Source organism: Strigops habroptila, chromosome 5, assembly GCF_004027225.2.
Source record: "Strigops habroptila isolate Jane chromosome 5, bStrHab1.2.pri, whole genome shotgun sequence".
In the NCBI taxonomy this organism is placed as follows: domain Eukaryota; kingdom Metazoa; phylum Chordata; class Aves; order Psittaciformes; family Psittacidae; genus Strigops; species Strigops habroptila.
This window is the reverse complement of record NC_044281.2, coordinates 14,912,829-14,930,379: the sequence shown is the minus strand read 5'-3', so window position 1 is coordinate 14,930,379 and position 17,551 is coordinate 14,912,829. Positions and strand designations below refer to the sequence as shown.

Below are 17,551 nucleotides of genomic sequence, written 5' to 3'. Positions count from 1 at the left end.
GAGCACATCTGAATCAGACTGACCGAAGATACATGAAGACAACTTCACAACTGATTTATGCAAAGGTCTGAAGGGATTACAGTGTGTACTAACCAGAATCTACAAACAGGGGGAATCGTCATTCATAAAAAGAATATTTGTCTTTCAGGTCAACAAGAAAAAAAGAATGAAGTACTAGATATTTGAGAAGAGAAGGCATAACACGATTCTTTTTCTCCAGATGCTGACATACATGTCTGAAGCATTACATCATTAAATCACCAGCATCTGGCATCCTGAGTGTAATTTCAGCTTCACATGCATCAGAACAGTAGAAGAAATGGTAACTTCAAAATCCAGCATGTTACATTTCTATTTCCTATTTTCATGTCCTAAACTGGAATATATTTGAGCCCTGAGTAATCCCTCAAAATTATTTGTATGTGCTCTATATTTCACAGCCATGAGCTTAATTAGTGTTCATTTGATGGCTTAATTCCAGACCTATGGGGAAACAGGCTTGCAGATTTGACATTAAAGATACATTGCTTTATTTTCAATACTTTCTTTACAGATATGGTTTCACTTCTTTTTGTTTTCAACAAAAGATCTGAATACTGTGTGATCAATAACACATACAATTATGTTTAAAAATGAAGAGAGCACCACAACAAACGGATCATTCTTTGTGCTGAGACCTGCCCTATGCTGCAACAGGAACTGTGTTTGTGCATGGCTGAAACGCAAAAGGAATCTAGTCCATGACTAGAATTTTTACAATTAGTTATAACACCAGAGGACAAAAATGGTATTATCATTCCCCCAAACTGTCTCCAGTCTCAATCAATATAAGAGGCAGACAGATCAAAGAAGAGGAAGAATACAAGAAACAATAAGACAGTAAGAAATAGTTGACACACCAGACACACGAGCATAGACCTGCAACATGATCCTACAGTTAACTTATCTAACACTTTGCTACAATTGCAAGGAAAAGCCCCATTTCTGGGTACTGCTTCTCTTATACGGGGCTTATCTAATGTTACAGCAAGCAGTAAAGTGGACTTCCATTTCATCATTTTACTAAAGATATTTCTCTATGCAGGTCAGAAGAGAACCAGTAAATATCCGCACCAGGACTGTGTACTCAGTAGTCGGAAGTAGACGGCACAGCTGTACTAACAACGAACATTATCCTCAGAACATCAGCAAGTTCACCAAAAGCACCTGACTCAAAGGGCTACAAAGTTTAATAATCCAAACCTAAGATTTATAAATCCCAAATTCAGGAGTCTATTAGAATCGCTGGTATGAGGTAGCCCATGGTCATACAATGCAATGGACTTAATATTTCATGCATTCTTTTTTAACTGAAGTTCCATATGGTAGCCAACGCTCATCCTGTATATAAATAACCAGAAGGGAGAATATCGAAACACATGAGGATGAAAGAGAAAATGATGGTTTCTGTTTGTGCCACAGCTGCTGTTAATCTGCTTGCAATCAAGCAAGGCCTGCCGGTTAGGTGACTTTGCTTTGTTGGGGATGCGAAGGCAAAAAGCTGATGGGGGGGCGGGGAAGAAGAGGGATGGATTTAAACTTTAAGCAAAACAATCACAAGAGAATTCCTTGGGTTTGACTTTTTATACTCCTCTAGAACACAGTATGAAAATTTGTTGTCAAGATGCATGCTGAGCATTTTGAGAAGAATGTTAAGATATTTAAGAAAGAGCAGTAAACTAGTTCTAAACTTTAACTGGAAAATACAGGCTACTTATGAACAGCAAATATTATCTTTATTATTTTGAGGTCACCAAGGTATATACTGTCACTTTAGGCTTGCCTGAGCTTTCTCCTCTAGAGTCTATTTTAGAAAAATAACCCAAGGAGTGGTTTGCTGTAGGTAGTATTATCAGACATATCTGACACCTCAGCTACTAAACATTCAAAGTTTCTTAACAATGTGAAGCTGTATGTTCATCCTAGCTTGTTTTTCCAGCAAGATTTATAGCTTGCTCCATCCCTCCTACTCTAGTTTCAAAAGGAAATACGTATGGAGAATTTTAATTCTTAAACTGAACAGTAATTTGTGCTCTTAGGACATTACTGATCTCCTTCCTGTAAAGAAAATGAATTTATAATCAAGATTTGTACATACCTGGCTCATTAGACCACTACCTCACTAGCATATTCTGCTCACATGGTATCAGGACAACATTCAAAACATTAAAAAATAAATCCCATTACTTTACTACAGTTTATACTCAATACAGCAAGTGAACTAATTTTAAGGATACTACTGCCATTTAACAGTACTGAATACTCCCACATATTTTCCACAGTTGTCATCTTTTATTTTTCTTAAACTAGTGAATGGGAATAGGAATAAAAGAACTTCTAGCTCAGCACACTTCCTTTTCAGCCAAGGCATTTTACCTACTGATGTGGCTATTGAATATTTGCCAAGATTTGAACACTTTGATAAATCTGCAGAAACAAACAATAAAATTAACCCTTTAAAAGCACCGTGGACAATCAGGAAAATCATGTAAGCAAATGCACAGGTTCCTGGAAAGGGCAAGGGTGGGAGGAGCATAGCACACACCGAAAGCATTCTTTCTACATAGGAACAGTCACATACAGGTGGAAAGAAGAAGCATCACCTTGGTCAGCAAATGAGAAGGCTTTCCTGCAATGTTTCTCAGAAGGAGGGAGGTTTCCCTGTCCAAATAGGAGTGCTTGTGCAGAAAGAAAAAGAACATAAGTCAAAAGAAGTCAGTATAGTAATTTCATAGTGTCTTGATTACAGAAGATCAAGTAGCGTTTAAAGAAAAAACCCTACGTCACCACTTTACTTCCCTCCCATAAATATGTGAACATTCCCAAATATTACGAGCCTAACACACTAGTATAAATGCAATTGTGCTAATAGAGGACTCTATTTTAATCTTCCCCTGTACAAAAGGTCACACAACAGAATTAAGAAAACTTTTGCTTACCTGCTACTGGTTTCTTTTCTGCAAGAGACAACTTATTTTTAAAGACATTTAGAACTCTAAAAGTAAGAAAACATGCACTTACAATGCTTTTCAAAATCCTGTCCAGTCTTCTAAAACAAAACATTCTACTTGTGTTACACAAACATAAAGCCACTAAAAACTGGTCATCCTGGAGAGAAAGAACTGGTTTTACACTTTCTACAGTGGTTGCTGCTTCCATAGTTGAAGAAAAAAACCAGATCTTACCATAATAATAATCCAAATCTAACTTAGAATTTTTTTTTTTTTTTAAAGGATTTAAGTCTCCCTTCTTTTGTACAGTCCAAATTATGTAATCCAAGAGGTTAGGAACAAGTCCCCATATTCCTCTTGGAAGAGAAATCAGCAGAAAATATATTTTAATCTGTTTAAAAAGGGGAAGCAAAAGCAGTAGCAAACAGTAGAGAAGGGCTTCGCAAAAGGCAAAAATCGGTTAATAACAGTTGACAGATTGATCATCTTCTCCAGCATCTGCTACAGGGGAACAACAAAACCATCATTCCACATTTGCAGAACCACATAGTCACAAGTCTGCTACGGAAATTAGGCTAATACTGTGGCACTTAACAGGAGCATTAAGTGTATCTCCTGTGTACCATCCCTGTACTGCAAATTTTGTCCCCTGTGGCTGCATCTGTGTCAGCATTATTTCTGTCAATTGGCCCAATGCTATACAGAACAAGCATGACAACTGAGCAGCCTACAATTAGCAGTATGGAATCCCTATTTCTTCTTCGGAGCCACAATAAGGTACAGTCTCTTGAAAAAAATGAAGGGACCATGTCCACAACTTCATGCAAAGCAGTATCAAACAGTTTGGTGGATACAGTTCCTGCAGGTGGAGTTTACTTGATGTGTCTGGGATGAGTAACTAAGGATCTCTAGAAGGCTTTAAAAGTTACACCTCAGAAAAGACTCTGCACAGCATCTGAAGTAAAACCTAAGCTCTACTCAAGCTCCACCTGGTACTTAGCCATTAACATAGACACAGGTTATGCTACAGACTGAATAAAGATTTTGCTGCCTGCAGATTAATTACTGTCTGTGTCTACATCATATGTTTTAGAAGCACAGCAGTGCTGCCTAGTAGCACATTTTTCACACCTCAGGCACACAGCGATGAGAGCTTTGTGATGCAGGACCTGGTACAATTAAAACATCTTTTTTACAGTCATATAGAATTCTCAGATTGAACTTCCTGACATATATAACCATATCATTTGGGACTGATGAACTAACACATTCTGCTTTTTCTACATACATAGGACTTCCAGCAACTTCAATAACACTTAAGAGAGGCTATCGTGTAAAGAACAGTTCATTTACTCAGCCTGAGCAAGCCTGAAGCGATGCTAACGTTGCTGGTGAATAATACAGTTTTGCTTAACTTGAAGGCAGACTGATCCTCTTTTCATGATTTCTGTCAAGTGCATTTTTACTCTGAATGGTTTCCTTTCCTAAACAGAAGCTCTAACTTCCCACAAAGTCAGTCTAGAATGGTCTCATTACAGCATATTACTATAGGACTTCTGGAATAAATTGGTTGGCTCTATCCAAAGCTCAAAAAAATGCATAAAAATCCAAAGACAAGTTCAAGCTTTGTTAAAGAGCTTCTTGACAGAATTCTTGTCAGACATCATGGACTCCAACTAATACGGATCACTCTTTTTTTTTGTGAATGGAGCAATGCAGTAGAAAGAACATTACAACGCACATTTGTACCCTCGTCCTTAAGGTTTAGCCACTTTCTCCCCTTGGTAGTCCATCAAACAACAATAATGTCAGGATAAAGAGGGGATACTGATTCTCTCCTTAAAAGACATACTACTTGCCGGAGAATATTTCTTCTACAGAGAAGCTCAAGGCAGATAGCTTAACCTTCTTCCTATCATTAGTCACCCTGGCTGTTGCCATCTTGCATCTCCACTATGGAACTTTTCTTCTATCCAGAAATGGGAATGGGATATAGTTCTTACAAAATAATAACCACTGAGAACTTTGCCAATACTGCTTTCCAGACCTGCAGCTAAATATAAAAGCAGATAACCACGGGAAAGCTATTTTCAAAATCAAGAATTTCATAGGAACAAGTGTTGGCTAGTAAAATGTGAAATAATAGTGTGATAACACCTATCGGTGTGAATTTGAGCTGGAAACAACTCTAGAAACAAGGTAGCAACACTTCTTCGCCAGACACCTTTAATGCATGGCTCCCTTCTACCGCATAACCCATTCTGCAGTACTGCAGATACCCAACAGTTAGAATGAGCAGAAGTAGCAAAGCAACAGGAAAGCCCAAGTTCTAGGAATTATAGCTTGGCTAAAGAACAACTATGTGCACATAACTTTTTTTTAAATATTAGACCTGCACAAACCATTAAAGAAGAAAAAAAAAAAAGGTTTCATTTCAGAACAAAAATGTGTTACTCTTTCACAATCCACAGTTTGAAAGCATTTAATCCATTTCAAAAGAAAGACTTCAGCTCAAACATCAAGCTTTGAGGTGAACAGATGTGGCCTTTAATACAGTCTCCTAGGAATACTCCATTGTTCAGAAGAAGATAAATATTTTGTTATTTTTTCTTTAGACTCTACAATCACATTGGACCACACAGAGGATCTAAATAGCCCACTCTTCCTCTCTACTTCTAGACTTCAAATACGTATCAAAGCTCTGACAGTATAAATGCCTTATCCTTCCAAATAAATTACCCTACTTTGCTTCCCTAAGTTCCTTCCCAGACTAAAAATAATACCAATAAAATTAGGAAACCAAAACATTATTAGTCCTAGATAGACATTTCTAGTCTTCCACTATGAGAAGCATCTGCTCTCCTTACACCTGCTCCCATCATAAGAACTCATGCCTTGGCAACAAAGAACTCTCTTCCCCACTGCATAGTCTTAGGTTCATTTAGGATATAAAACCAATTCCAAGTACACAAAGTAGTATGTCCCTTCCCCTACAAGTCCCTAACTCCACGCATTTTAATATGCTGTTGCAGTAAGCTTACTGCTTCCACAGTACAAGGCCATCATCCCCCATAATGGGCATTTTCAGTTAATTTTTCTTTTTTTTTTTTTAAATTGTCTTGCAACTAGAGTATTAAAATATCCTTGAAAGGTAAAAGTAGTTTGAAACATCACGAAAGTATCAAAATATGACAAAAGCTTCAGCGAAGGTGAAAACATGCAGTTCTTCACACTAAGCATGAAGTTACATAAGAGCTAGGTTGTAACAGTGTTGGAAGACTGCTTCATTCACTGAAGTACTCAATGTAGCTTATTCAACATCAATATACACAGAGACAATGACTTGATGTCTAATTCATTTATCAACTTCTTTAAAAAAATCACATATTTCTAGGCTAGCACTTAACTAAGGGTGCAGACACAAACAGTATATATAACGTGCACAGTCCAAAGCTAGCTATAATTCTTTACGTTTACAAGAAGGATTTTAACGTTGTATTTTTGATCTATAGGATAGCTTTTTTTCTCCTTGTCGCATCATCAAATCATGTAATCTGCACTTCCTCAGAAACTGTGAAGAATCTTTCAGTATAAACTGTGCTGCAAAACTTTACAACAATAACCCTGGACAGGCCCGAACGCTAGCTGTGCTGGAGACTGGACCTCACTATCTTTGCTTCTTTATAATTTTCAGGAGATACACTTCCTTCCCTAAAAAAAGCAACTATGAAGCCTACCATCAGCTATCGAACATGCTTGTGACGACTTTTTGTGCCAAAACTGCTTCTTTCAACAACAATTTTTATACAATACTTAAAAAGCTATTTAATTATGTTTTAGTGCTTCCTTTGAACTGACTTTGAACAGAACAGACTCTGAACTAAGTTTCAGATACTCAATTTAGTTCAAAAGACCTGGAGAGAGAAAAAAATAGAGAAAATTATCAAAACATAGCAAAATTGCTGTTTCAACTCATTTGTACAAGAAGTATAAGCAGACATCGCAATGATGACTGGTTTGGACTGTTTTCTACCTGAACTCCCAGCAACAATTATTCCAAGTCACACTGAAAACTACGGATGTTAAAAATAATAGTAATTAAAAAATCCTCAAAATACTGGTAATGATATCCGGTCAGAACATTAAAGTCCTAAAAAATAAAATGTATACCTTTCTCAAGGGATGACAAAAGAGCTGTGCACAAAGGTAGAAAGTACACAAACATTTTTACATCAAAAAATGGGGTATGATTATCAAAATATCAGAACAAAACAGCATATAAATAAACCTACTAATGTCTCCATAACAAACTTCAGCTGTCATGGATAAAGACAACGCAGAAAACTGGATTTGAGACAAATTAACAATCAAAAGTTCTAGATGATGTTAGGTCGAAAAATTTTAAATAGTTTCATGTAGTTCATTCAGCAAAGACAGTTAGGCTTGATTTTTTTGAAATCATGGAATATAATTATGTTCCAAATTATATTTTGGACTTCAAAGATTTCCTATATCCTTTCTTTGAAGGCAGGAATGTAACATCCATTATCTTCAGGCCTAAATACCAAAAGCTCACGGAACAGCTGTTGAATATTCCATTTCACAGCATTTTCAGAGAACTCAAACAATACTCTTCTTAAATACAAAGTAGCTGCTTATGTCAGAAAGTTTTTTCAATGCTGAAACATTTTTATACCCATCATCAATGCTGCATCTACAGCTCACGTTTGCTAAACATGACAGAACAGATGGACTAGCAGGAAAATGAAAACACCTTTCAGATTTTCAGAATATAATTGGCTGCACTATACTAAACAAGTGATCCTCTACATGGCCAAAAGCTCAAGACTTTCTTCCCTATTACCCTTGTCAGTTCCTTTATGAAAAGTTCAGTAGATCATTTTAATTCTTGAAGTTCTGAGGTCTTAGGATGAATGTCAGTTTTAAAAAAAAAAAAAGGAACCTGAAATGATTTCTAAGTTAACACTGAATTACTAGGCACATTAGCATTATTTTTTGCAGACAGTAACTGATGGGTGGATTTTAAGAAGCAAAGATCCTTTTAGAAAAAGTGATAAACTAGGTTCTAGATTCTGAAGGATGCAGGCTGTGCAGCCCATCTTGCAGCTGTCGCAGGCCACCAGTTCACAGGTAACATGCTATATATACATCACCTCATTGCCTCATTTTTTTCAGTTCTACTTGAACATTTTTGCAAAACCTTGACAATCACGTATGCTCATACTGAACACTGATCCAATTTCTTGTTACATGCCTAATTATCAATTAGTACAGAAGTGAGACAAGTCTAGAAAGATTCAATGTCATTGCTAAGAGACTAATTTTAAGGTAAAGGCCCAGAATATACACGCAGGGTTTAAAACAACATGAAAGGTGCCAAGTATATTCTTTACACCGTCCATTTACAAATAATGAACAAAAACTGGGTGGGAAGTGTAAGAAAAAGATTACCTGGCCATGTTCTAAGGTATTACATCTTACTGTTCTATGTTAAATATGTTACATAGAAAAACTCCTTTCTAGTTAAATATTATCTGTAGATTCAAAGACATCATTTACCCAAGGTATGTACAACAGAATAATTTACCTCAGCTCATCAAAAAAACTCCCCCCAAACCAGTGACAAGACACTGTGAACTTGTGTACATAAATATCTTGTTACATTTCTTGTAAAACTCAACAATTAAACGTTAATACACACATCTAATTAAACCAGCTGGTGGCACTCTTGTGCCATTAGTCTGGATTTAATATAACAGTTGAGAAACACAACATCTTTTTTAAAAGCTCCCTTCTATCCCTAAAAAACAAACTAAAACAAGGGAAACTGAGGAAGCAGTGTCCAATAGGGAGCTATACGCTTGCAAAACTTTGCTGAAAAAGATAACTACTATAGCTTTCATTTCAACTCTATCAGCAGATTGAATTCTTTAGACTCCAGCTTAAAGAATTAAAACTATTTTCAAAAGAGAGCTAAAGAATTAAAAAACAGAAACTTTTTTTTAAATTTTGTTCCAAAGGGGGACAAAAATGGGAAAGGAGAACTGAGATTCTAACTGTATTCATATGGCACATATAAAAGCATACAATATGAAATGATGCACATCTAATTAAAAATATCCATTTTCTGCTTTCTTTTGCAATGAGGGTTGTTTAGTCTGGAGGAAAGGAGGCTCAGGGGTGACCTCATCACCCGCTGCAACTACCTGAAAGGATGTTGTAGTGAGGTGGGTGTCCGTTTCTTCTCCCAAGTAAAAAGCGATAGGATGAGAGGAAATGGTCTCAAGTTACGCCAGAGTAGGTTTAGATTGGACATTAGGGAAAATTTCTTCACTGAAACGGCTTTCAAGCACTGGAACAGGCTGCCTAGGGAAGACACCTGAAGGTATTTAAATGACATGTGGACATAGAACTTGGGGACGTGGTTTAGTGGTGGACTTGGCAGTGCTACGTTAACAGTTGGACTCAATCTTGAAGGTCTTTTCCAACCTAAACGATTCTACGATTCTGTTCTATGATACTATGACCACCAAAAGCAATCATGCTTCAGAAAAAAAGTTCAGTGTATTTTAAGTAGTCTTGCCTGATAGACAGTCAATGATCGACTTAAGACAAAAAAGCTTGACTTTAATGATAGACATGGTTACTTCACTGCACTGTTGGGATACTAACAAATTAAACTAATGTGATTTTCTGTTGCAGACAAATTGACACAACTATTGACATAAACAGAAGCCATATAAACATGTCATAACTTACAGCAGTCAATTCAGCTTCCTCTTCTGGAAAGTTTATGTGATGCTTGGATGATTGATGGAATGTCCCACAGAAACAGTAAAAATGTAGGAAAATTGGGAGGGAAGGATGCAAAAGGGGAAGAGAGGAAAGGAAGAAAGGAGAAAAAAAGGCTTTATTATCACTCAGAAGAGGGGAAAAAAGAAGCAGTGATGACAATTAAGCAAAGGCAACAAAACTAGGTTAAGAAGTTACAATGACCCCCATCTAAAATTTCTTACAGACAAACGATGAAAGACTTGAAGACAAGAAGATAATCAGGCTCTCTTCTGGGAAGCAGAGAGGGAGGAAGATATGGGAAGGGAGGAGATAGGATACAAGTAGGTTTTCAACCACAGTAAGAGAGGAAACAGTCAAGAACCCCAGACAAAAGCACTTGAAACAAATCAGTAAATAAGCCCAGGTAACTTATTCTCTTTGCACAATCACTTGCTCACTAAGCCAACAACTGAGAGCTGAGTTCTCCCAACACTACAAACAGAAAAAACAAACTGTCACTTTACACAAACTTATCTGCTTCCCATGTCAGTTCTTCCATACATAATATACTCTGGTGACAAAGTACATACAAGAAGAATGTCCATTTAGTAGAGATTTATCTTATTTCCAGTTGGTCATACTATTTTAGATCTCTGAGTGCCCTCACTCTACTTCATTTAAAAAGAAATAAAGAGGAAGTATTTCTGTATTCCCATAACTTTCCGTAAGGGAAGGGGGGAACACAACAACAAAACCCACAAAACAAAAAGAAAAACCCCACCACATTTGTGGCTCAGGACAGAATGTCCATGGGAGTGACAACTTTTCTAGTATGAAGTTAGGGGATCAAAAATTGAATATTATGCTACTAAAAAGCAGAGTGCCTAAGATTTCTAGCGTGTCATCCAAGGCTTGCTCCTTTTCCTTCAAAGATACAGAAGTATTTGTTTCAGGCATGTTAATTTTGGTAACTGAGTTACACAGCTAAGGTTTGACAGATGGAAAAGGGGTTACGGTTTATTCTTATCGAAACCTCAGAAAAGGAAAATAGACACTTAGAAACTGAAGCAGCAGCATTAGAAAATGGAGGTGCCCAATACTTCCACATACAAGATGTGTTTTCAGCTGCTTAGTGGTTATAGCTTAGCAAAATTTTTATAAGACAGAAATTTTCCATGATAGGTTACTGTTATAGGATTATTACTAGTCAATTACATTAGACAAAGTATTCCCAAGAGAGGAAAGGAAGATGTATTTCCTTTAAAATATATATGTTTTTAAAATGCTCTGCATGCCTGACCATTAAATAGATTACTGGCAGGGGCATCTTCAAAGACTTGCTTTGCGCTGTCCCATGGGGAATTACCCAAATTTGTCTGAACATAAGCTTTTAGAATTAAAATTGTAGTCCATAAAGTCTCAGTGAAGTCTGGAGCATCACAATTAAAAAAACCTCAGGGCTGCATTGTCTCACAAAGCCCTTCAACTGGACTGCACACCACTAACCTTGAACAAAAAGACTGGACAAGTTTGAGAATGCTTGGGTCCATGGTGGGACAGTACAGCAGCCTTCTTGAAACTGCAATGCCTGGCTGCTGCAGAGCATATTGGAGCCAGACACGGGAAGTGAGAATCTGGAGCTATTACTCTATGTTCCCAAATGGCCAATCCTCCTCCTGGAACTCGTGCAACTCTGCAGGCAATTGGAATTTCCTAACACTAAGTGTTCAACCTTGCAGCTTAAAAACACACACACAAAAACCAAATATCCCAAAAAACCAACCAAACATCAAACTACCCAACAAAAATCCCCAAACAATCACGACTAAAAAAGAAACCTATTTTACAGCAAGGATGTCTTAACTTCTAGGGACACTTATAACTTCATGCCAGTTCTGACAGCTACAGTCTAAACCTACTGAAATTCACTGCGATTTAAGAAACATGTCTGTGGACACTTCAAATTAAGAAACTGCTGCACCGTATGCATGACGTGCACTATTCACTAGTCCACTGTTCCAAGTCCAAGCACTTGCCAGGTCAGGTTGTGATGATGCTTCTCTGTGGAACACAAGTCTTGGGCCGCAGCAGGACAGAAAGGATTGCAAAAGCTAGTGAACATTTCAGTTCAAGCTTAGTTTCAGTACTGGTTTTAAGAGATTTAAGACTAAGCTGCCACAAGAAAGAAGCGGTCCTGACCTTTTCCCAACCTTGTGCTCTCACATCTCTTTTGCGTGGACAGCAGTGACCATGCAGTCCAGTGGATCAATGAACAACTAATTCAGAAGGATTATTTTTCAGGGAGACCACAAGCTGATCCAAATCACTAGACAGCTGCACAAACACTAGTGCCAATACAAGATGGGGCAAGACTGCCCAATTCAGCACTAGCATGGACCTAAATTAGTATAAACAGGTAGGAGGTTTCAAGAAGTGGCATTTTCCCAAAAGAAAACACAAAAAAAAAAAAACCAACCAAAAGCAAAGCAAAACAACCCAAAAAAAACCCCATGAAAAATTAAATAAAATGGAGTATAATTTCACATAAAATGGTTGTCTGATCTGTACAAAAACACATGCATGAAGTAGAAGACTGAAAGGGAGGAAGGAAAAAAAAACCCACCAAACTTTAATAAGACTAATTCATGTCTAACTGCATTAGTTCGAAAAAGAATATCAGATACTTCATTCTGTGAAGGGCTCTACCTGCAGCACAGAAAACAAGACATCAAAGCAGCTAAGATACCTAAGGAATAAAGGTACACATAGCTTTAATTGGTTTTGTTTGAACCTGCTGCCTTTTACACCAAGTAGTACCTGTATTAAGTAACATTTGCTTATATGTCTGCTGACTTCTAAACTATTAATCAGTTGTAAAAAATTACTGTAGACATTAAACCACCCAAAGATAAATCACCAGAAGATAAGGGATATACACAGCTGGGGAGTTAAAAGTCACGAACCTATCCTTTTGGTTAAAAGCAGGTAAGCATATGAAAAAACTCAAACCTGCATTCATAAAGCAAACCTCTGATATGACTGGTCTAAAATCATGAACTTTTACAAATATGAGACTACTAAATGTCCAACACAGGCAACTGTAACCAAGGCTGTAAATTTGGTTAACTAAAAATGAAGACTTTTCTTTGTATTCGCAGACAACTTTTGTTGTACTATAATAGACTAAATACTAACCGGCACGCATAAAACCGATACAGCTAACAGGACAGTTCTCAGCTCTTTCTTCAGAACATGAAGTCTCATTTTTGGGGTCTAAAATCCTTTAGAAACCTGATAAATCGAAGTTTTCATGCTATAAGTTAGAAGTGTATGCAACTGAAGAAAGCTGCATAAATTCTTTTCTCCTCTTAAGAGTTTAATGTTCCATAATCAGCTGCTGTGTTCTTAATTTTTGTCATCTGTTCCAAATTAGATTTTTGGCAACCTGAAGTAACGACAAACAAATAAACTGTGGCTAATTTCCTACAGATGTAGTATTTCTCTTCCCTAGTCTAATTAAATGATACAGAAAAAGTAAAAGAATTTATCTGTCTTGGTTTTAAGTGGACTGGTCTATTTACAAAGAAATTGGCTGTTTTAAAAGCTCCATTAATCAATCACAACTTGTAGAGTGATATCTTCACTGGAAACTGCAATCAAAACATACAACTCCCCTCAGTGCTTCTGACAAAATTCAGTAACATCATAAGGCAAGAATTCTCATTTCTCAACTCGGGCCTAATGGCTTGGTCCAAGACTGCTTCTTCTGAGACATATGTTGCCTAGATTTGCTTGGTCATTGATCTATGGTATTTTGTCTCTTTCAGATGAATCTAGTAAGAGTTCCAACCTCTGAGCAACCATTTTCTTAGCTTGTCTGTATCAATGATATGTTTTTTCTCAATAAATCCTATCAAATACAAGCGAGATTTATTTTAAAGTGTGGTTATTTATACTCAGCACCCAATTCAAACTGTCTTCTACAACTGCCAAAGCCTGTGATAGCGACTTCTCTAATCAATGCATGTAAAGTGGCAGGAGGGGAAGCTAAAAGGATAAAAAAGGTCACTGGACTGCAGACAGCTTCCATCAGCAACAGCAGCTGTTCTACTGTTAGCATTACTAATCATAACAGCACATGTACACACACATACAGAGAAGTCTAACAATTTTAAGAGGGTACCAGCTCAGCTGACTACCACCAACTTACATTCTTTTCTTGTAGTAGACAAGAGTCTACTGCAACTAGAAGGTGAAGGCTGATGAACCTTGAACTGTGCACCTTCATCTTAAAAAGTCAGAACAGCTGAAGAATAGAAACACCAAGTGTTTGTACCTCTAGAGGAACACAAGGCAATAAAGGCCGAGCATGCTGCAGGCAAACTTTAACTGATACAGTATGGCTTTGCTGCAGACAACCATCTCACTACTGCCACGCGCAAGGGGCTACCAGGAAAGTTTCTGAAGAAGCAGTTTTAACTGCAGATAAATACATTTGGGATAGCAGTGTCTGACTCATTCAGTTGCTCATCCACTGGAGAAGACTCCAACATTACAGAACAGTCAGAAAGAACTGCATTTAGGAATAGACAATGCCTTTAAGTTTCCTACGTAAGGTAACAAAATATACTGTAACTGTAATTTTTGAGTTGATACCAGCTTTGCCAGTCAGCTGTGTCAAACAAGACATGTATCACACTGTCCATATTCCTGTTCCTTCCATAGAGGAAACTTTTGAGCATATTCATCAGTGTGAGGCAAAGCTGACAGGCAAACTCAGAAGATAAATACATTTTTACATGTTTTCTGGTTCCTGCTATACTTTAATTAGTGACCTCCTACGTGGAAAAACATTTTAAGGTAAATGCTAAATTCACGCCTATGAAATAAGTTGGATATGCTGATTGGAGAAACAAGATTTACCAACACAAGGATAATGTTTACATTCTCATTTTCCTTTCGCTTATTTTCAATCTATACAAAGCAACATTAAAACCCTACAATTCCATGTATGTGCAGTTATTTAAACTTTTAGAATGTCTCTCTTGGAGTCCAATTCAAAATTCTTACCAAAAAAAAAAAAAAAAAAACCACACCCCACCAAAAAAACTCCCTTCCTATCATTTGCTTTGCAGATTCCATAAGTATAAAGTTGGGGAAAACCAAACAAATTTAGGTGCCAGTTTTGCCAGCATTGGAAAGAGCGTATTGGTAATCTTTGGGTTCTAGTGCATCATATCATGAAAACTATTTTACTGCCATGCATAAACTTCATGATGAGTGCCAAGCACATTTGATTACCAAACTACATAAGTATTGTTTATATTTTATAAACTGGTATGTTTATCTCAGAGAATGTTTTGAAAGCCTCCAAAAATCTGGCAAGGGAAGAGTCATTTTACATTTATTTCAAGAACATTTGAAAACTGGATGGCTCGCACTTCTTATGCCAAGAAAACTGAAAGCCAAAGTAATGCTTCAAGATATGCACAATTTTCCTTTACTGTTGACTTATTAAAAAATATTTTGTGACTAATAATCAGAAAAAAAGAAAAAGAGGAAGAGGTGGTCTAATTGTGTTTCAAATTAAGTCTTTCCATTGACTATTTTCAGCTTAGGAAAAGGATAACTGGAAACACTCCAGAATATGCTTTGTGTACAAAACTATGGATATAATAGAACTGGCAGAAAATGCAATTAATTTTTTTAAGAGTCTTTAGAAGAAATAGAAAACTAACGTCTGTCATGCCTTGTTTGTTGCATATCTGTGACTACTCTCACATATCTAAAACTAACATCCTTCGCATCTGCTAACCACACAAAACATGGAACATAAGGGAAACTACTCAAACCTTAAGCTCCCAAAATACAAGAGCCAATAATGCTCTATTCCTCCAAGAGCTAAAATAGCCCACAACTGTCCTTTAAATCACCTACAAGTAATATGTGAGGTTCAGCAATCCAATTCTATTTTAAGACACTGCTGCCTACCAAAGACCATATATATATTACAGGTTGATTTCTCTGCATATAGAAAGTTAACTGCATTTTCATACAATGTAACATTTAGTAATCACACATGAAACATGACCTACAATAATCTTTAATGGGTAGAAAAGCTGCTGTTATACCACTGCACAGCAAGTATTACTTTAGTGACGACATGTCCATACAAGAACCAAAGCAAAATTGCTATGAAACACAAACTTCACCTTTCCTTATGCCCATTTCAAGTTTTCCACTTTATCCCACTGGAGATATTAGCCAATACATATTTCTCTACGTGTGTTGAGCTTACATTACAACTACTATTGTGTCAAGCCTCCAAAGCTCCTTTGTTTTCTCCCAAATAAACGTTAACATTTACTCTATACTACCTCCTCCTCTGCCACGTGAAGTGAAGAACCTGTAGTTTTAATGCACTGGCAGTCCCAGTGATTTTCACCTCTTATATATCCAGCCTAAAACTACAATGAATTTAAGTAAAAGCTGTCCATAAACGGATCCTTTCAGTGGTCAGATGTAACTAGCAACACGAGCATGATCACCACAGTTCTCTATTCTTTCTCCACTTCTTTCTTCTGCTGTTGCTCTAGAAAAGCTTACTGAAAATAGAGACAATTTCTTGGTGGCAGAGGGACCTAAGGAGGAAGGAAAAAAAATAAGACGGGTGGGTGGAGGGGACAAATTAGTCACACAGCTGTCACTTCCCTTACCTTCAACTCATGTTATTACATCACTCATTCAATCTAGATTCAAGTAAAGTATTCCACAGGCAGAAACCAAGATTTAGATGTACGCCACTCATTACACAACCAAAAGCACAGAAGACAAAACATAACCCACAAATTTAAGGAAGAACACTGTTCAAGCAAGGATTTAGAAAATATTTCTGTGAGAGACAAAATTTCAATTTAGCAAAAATTACAGGGGCCTGCGGTGGGGTGGAAACAGCTTCTCTTATTCAGCAGTGCTTAGAGGAGACTGAAGAACATAAATGCAAACAGACAATTCTCAGTACCGCCAAGACAAGATCTTGAGACTACAAAGCAATAGTCTTCGAATACATAAATGTTCAGTACCCAAGGAAATAGCATTGATTGTTATGAAAGGGAGCAAAATAAACAAATCATTATGGCTACTAATAAAACCATGATTTTAGACAACCTAGGGAATTCCAGTCAACTCTCCTGAACGTGGCATAGAGATAAATTCAGAATGAGAACAAGGATGTCCTAGCCAATAGGACTATAGGTAACTGAGTGTTATCACCTGTCATGATGCTGATGTATCTTCAGCCCCAGAAGTTCCTGCAGCACAGACTGCTAGGAGAAAGAGGAGACAGTGACACTAAGGTGCCTGTCCAACTGCTCAGGCAAAAAGATTTGAATAATCCATTACTACCAATGAGTGCATTCCTGCTGGCCCTTCCAGCCTCCAGTTCTTGGCTACAATCCCCCTACTGCACATCAGCACGCATTAGACTCCTCTGAGCCTTTGCAATTCATGCAAACAACGCAGAATGAGCTCCAAAATAAAAGTGGTAAGTTTTGGTGATTTAAATTACTCTACGTACCAAAGGGGCAGGGTAGGAGATGAGACAATGGAAATAAGAACTCTGGGGAAGGAAGGATGAGAAGAAAGGGAAGTCATACCCTCCCATTTTGGCTGACGGCAGAACTGCAGCCTCTTTTCATGACATCTGTCACTACTATCACTTAGAAGGTATACTAAACTACACATAACTTCATTGCAAGGCAGTTCTT

The 17,551-nt window shown here is 37.3% G+C and overlaps 1 protein-coding gene across 5 annotated transcripts in view; it reads right to left on the bottom strand.

Annotated features, from left to right (window-relative positions):
• The window catches only part of RAPH1 (Ras association (RalGDS/AF-6) and pleckstrin homology domains 1), a 92,590-nt gene that overhangs the window by 33,733 nt on the left and 41,306 nt on the right, over positions 1–17,551 (bottom strand). For 4 of the 5 annotated variants that reach the window (XM_030487987.1, XM_030487988.2, XM_030487989.1 and 1 more), the window contains exon 5: positions 2,643–2,717. The exons of the other annotated variant lie outside the window; for it this stretch is intronic. In XM_030487987.1, the coding sequence (XP_030343847.1) occupies positions 2,643–2,717 (75 nt within the window). The remainder of the gene's footprint in view (positions 1–2,642; positions 2,718–17,551) is intronic. 5 annotated transcript variants of the gene reach the window in all.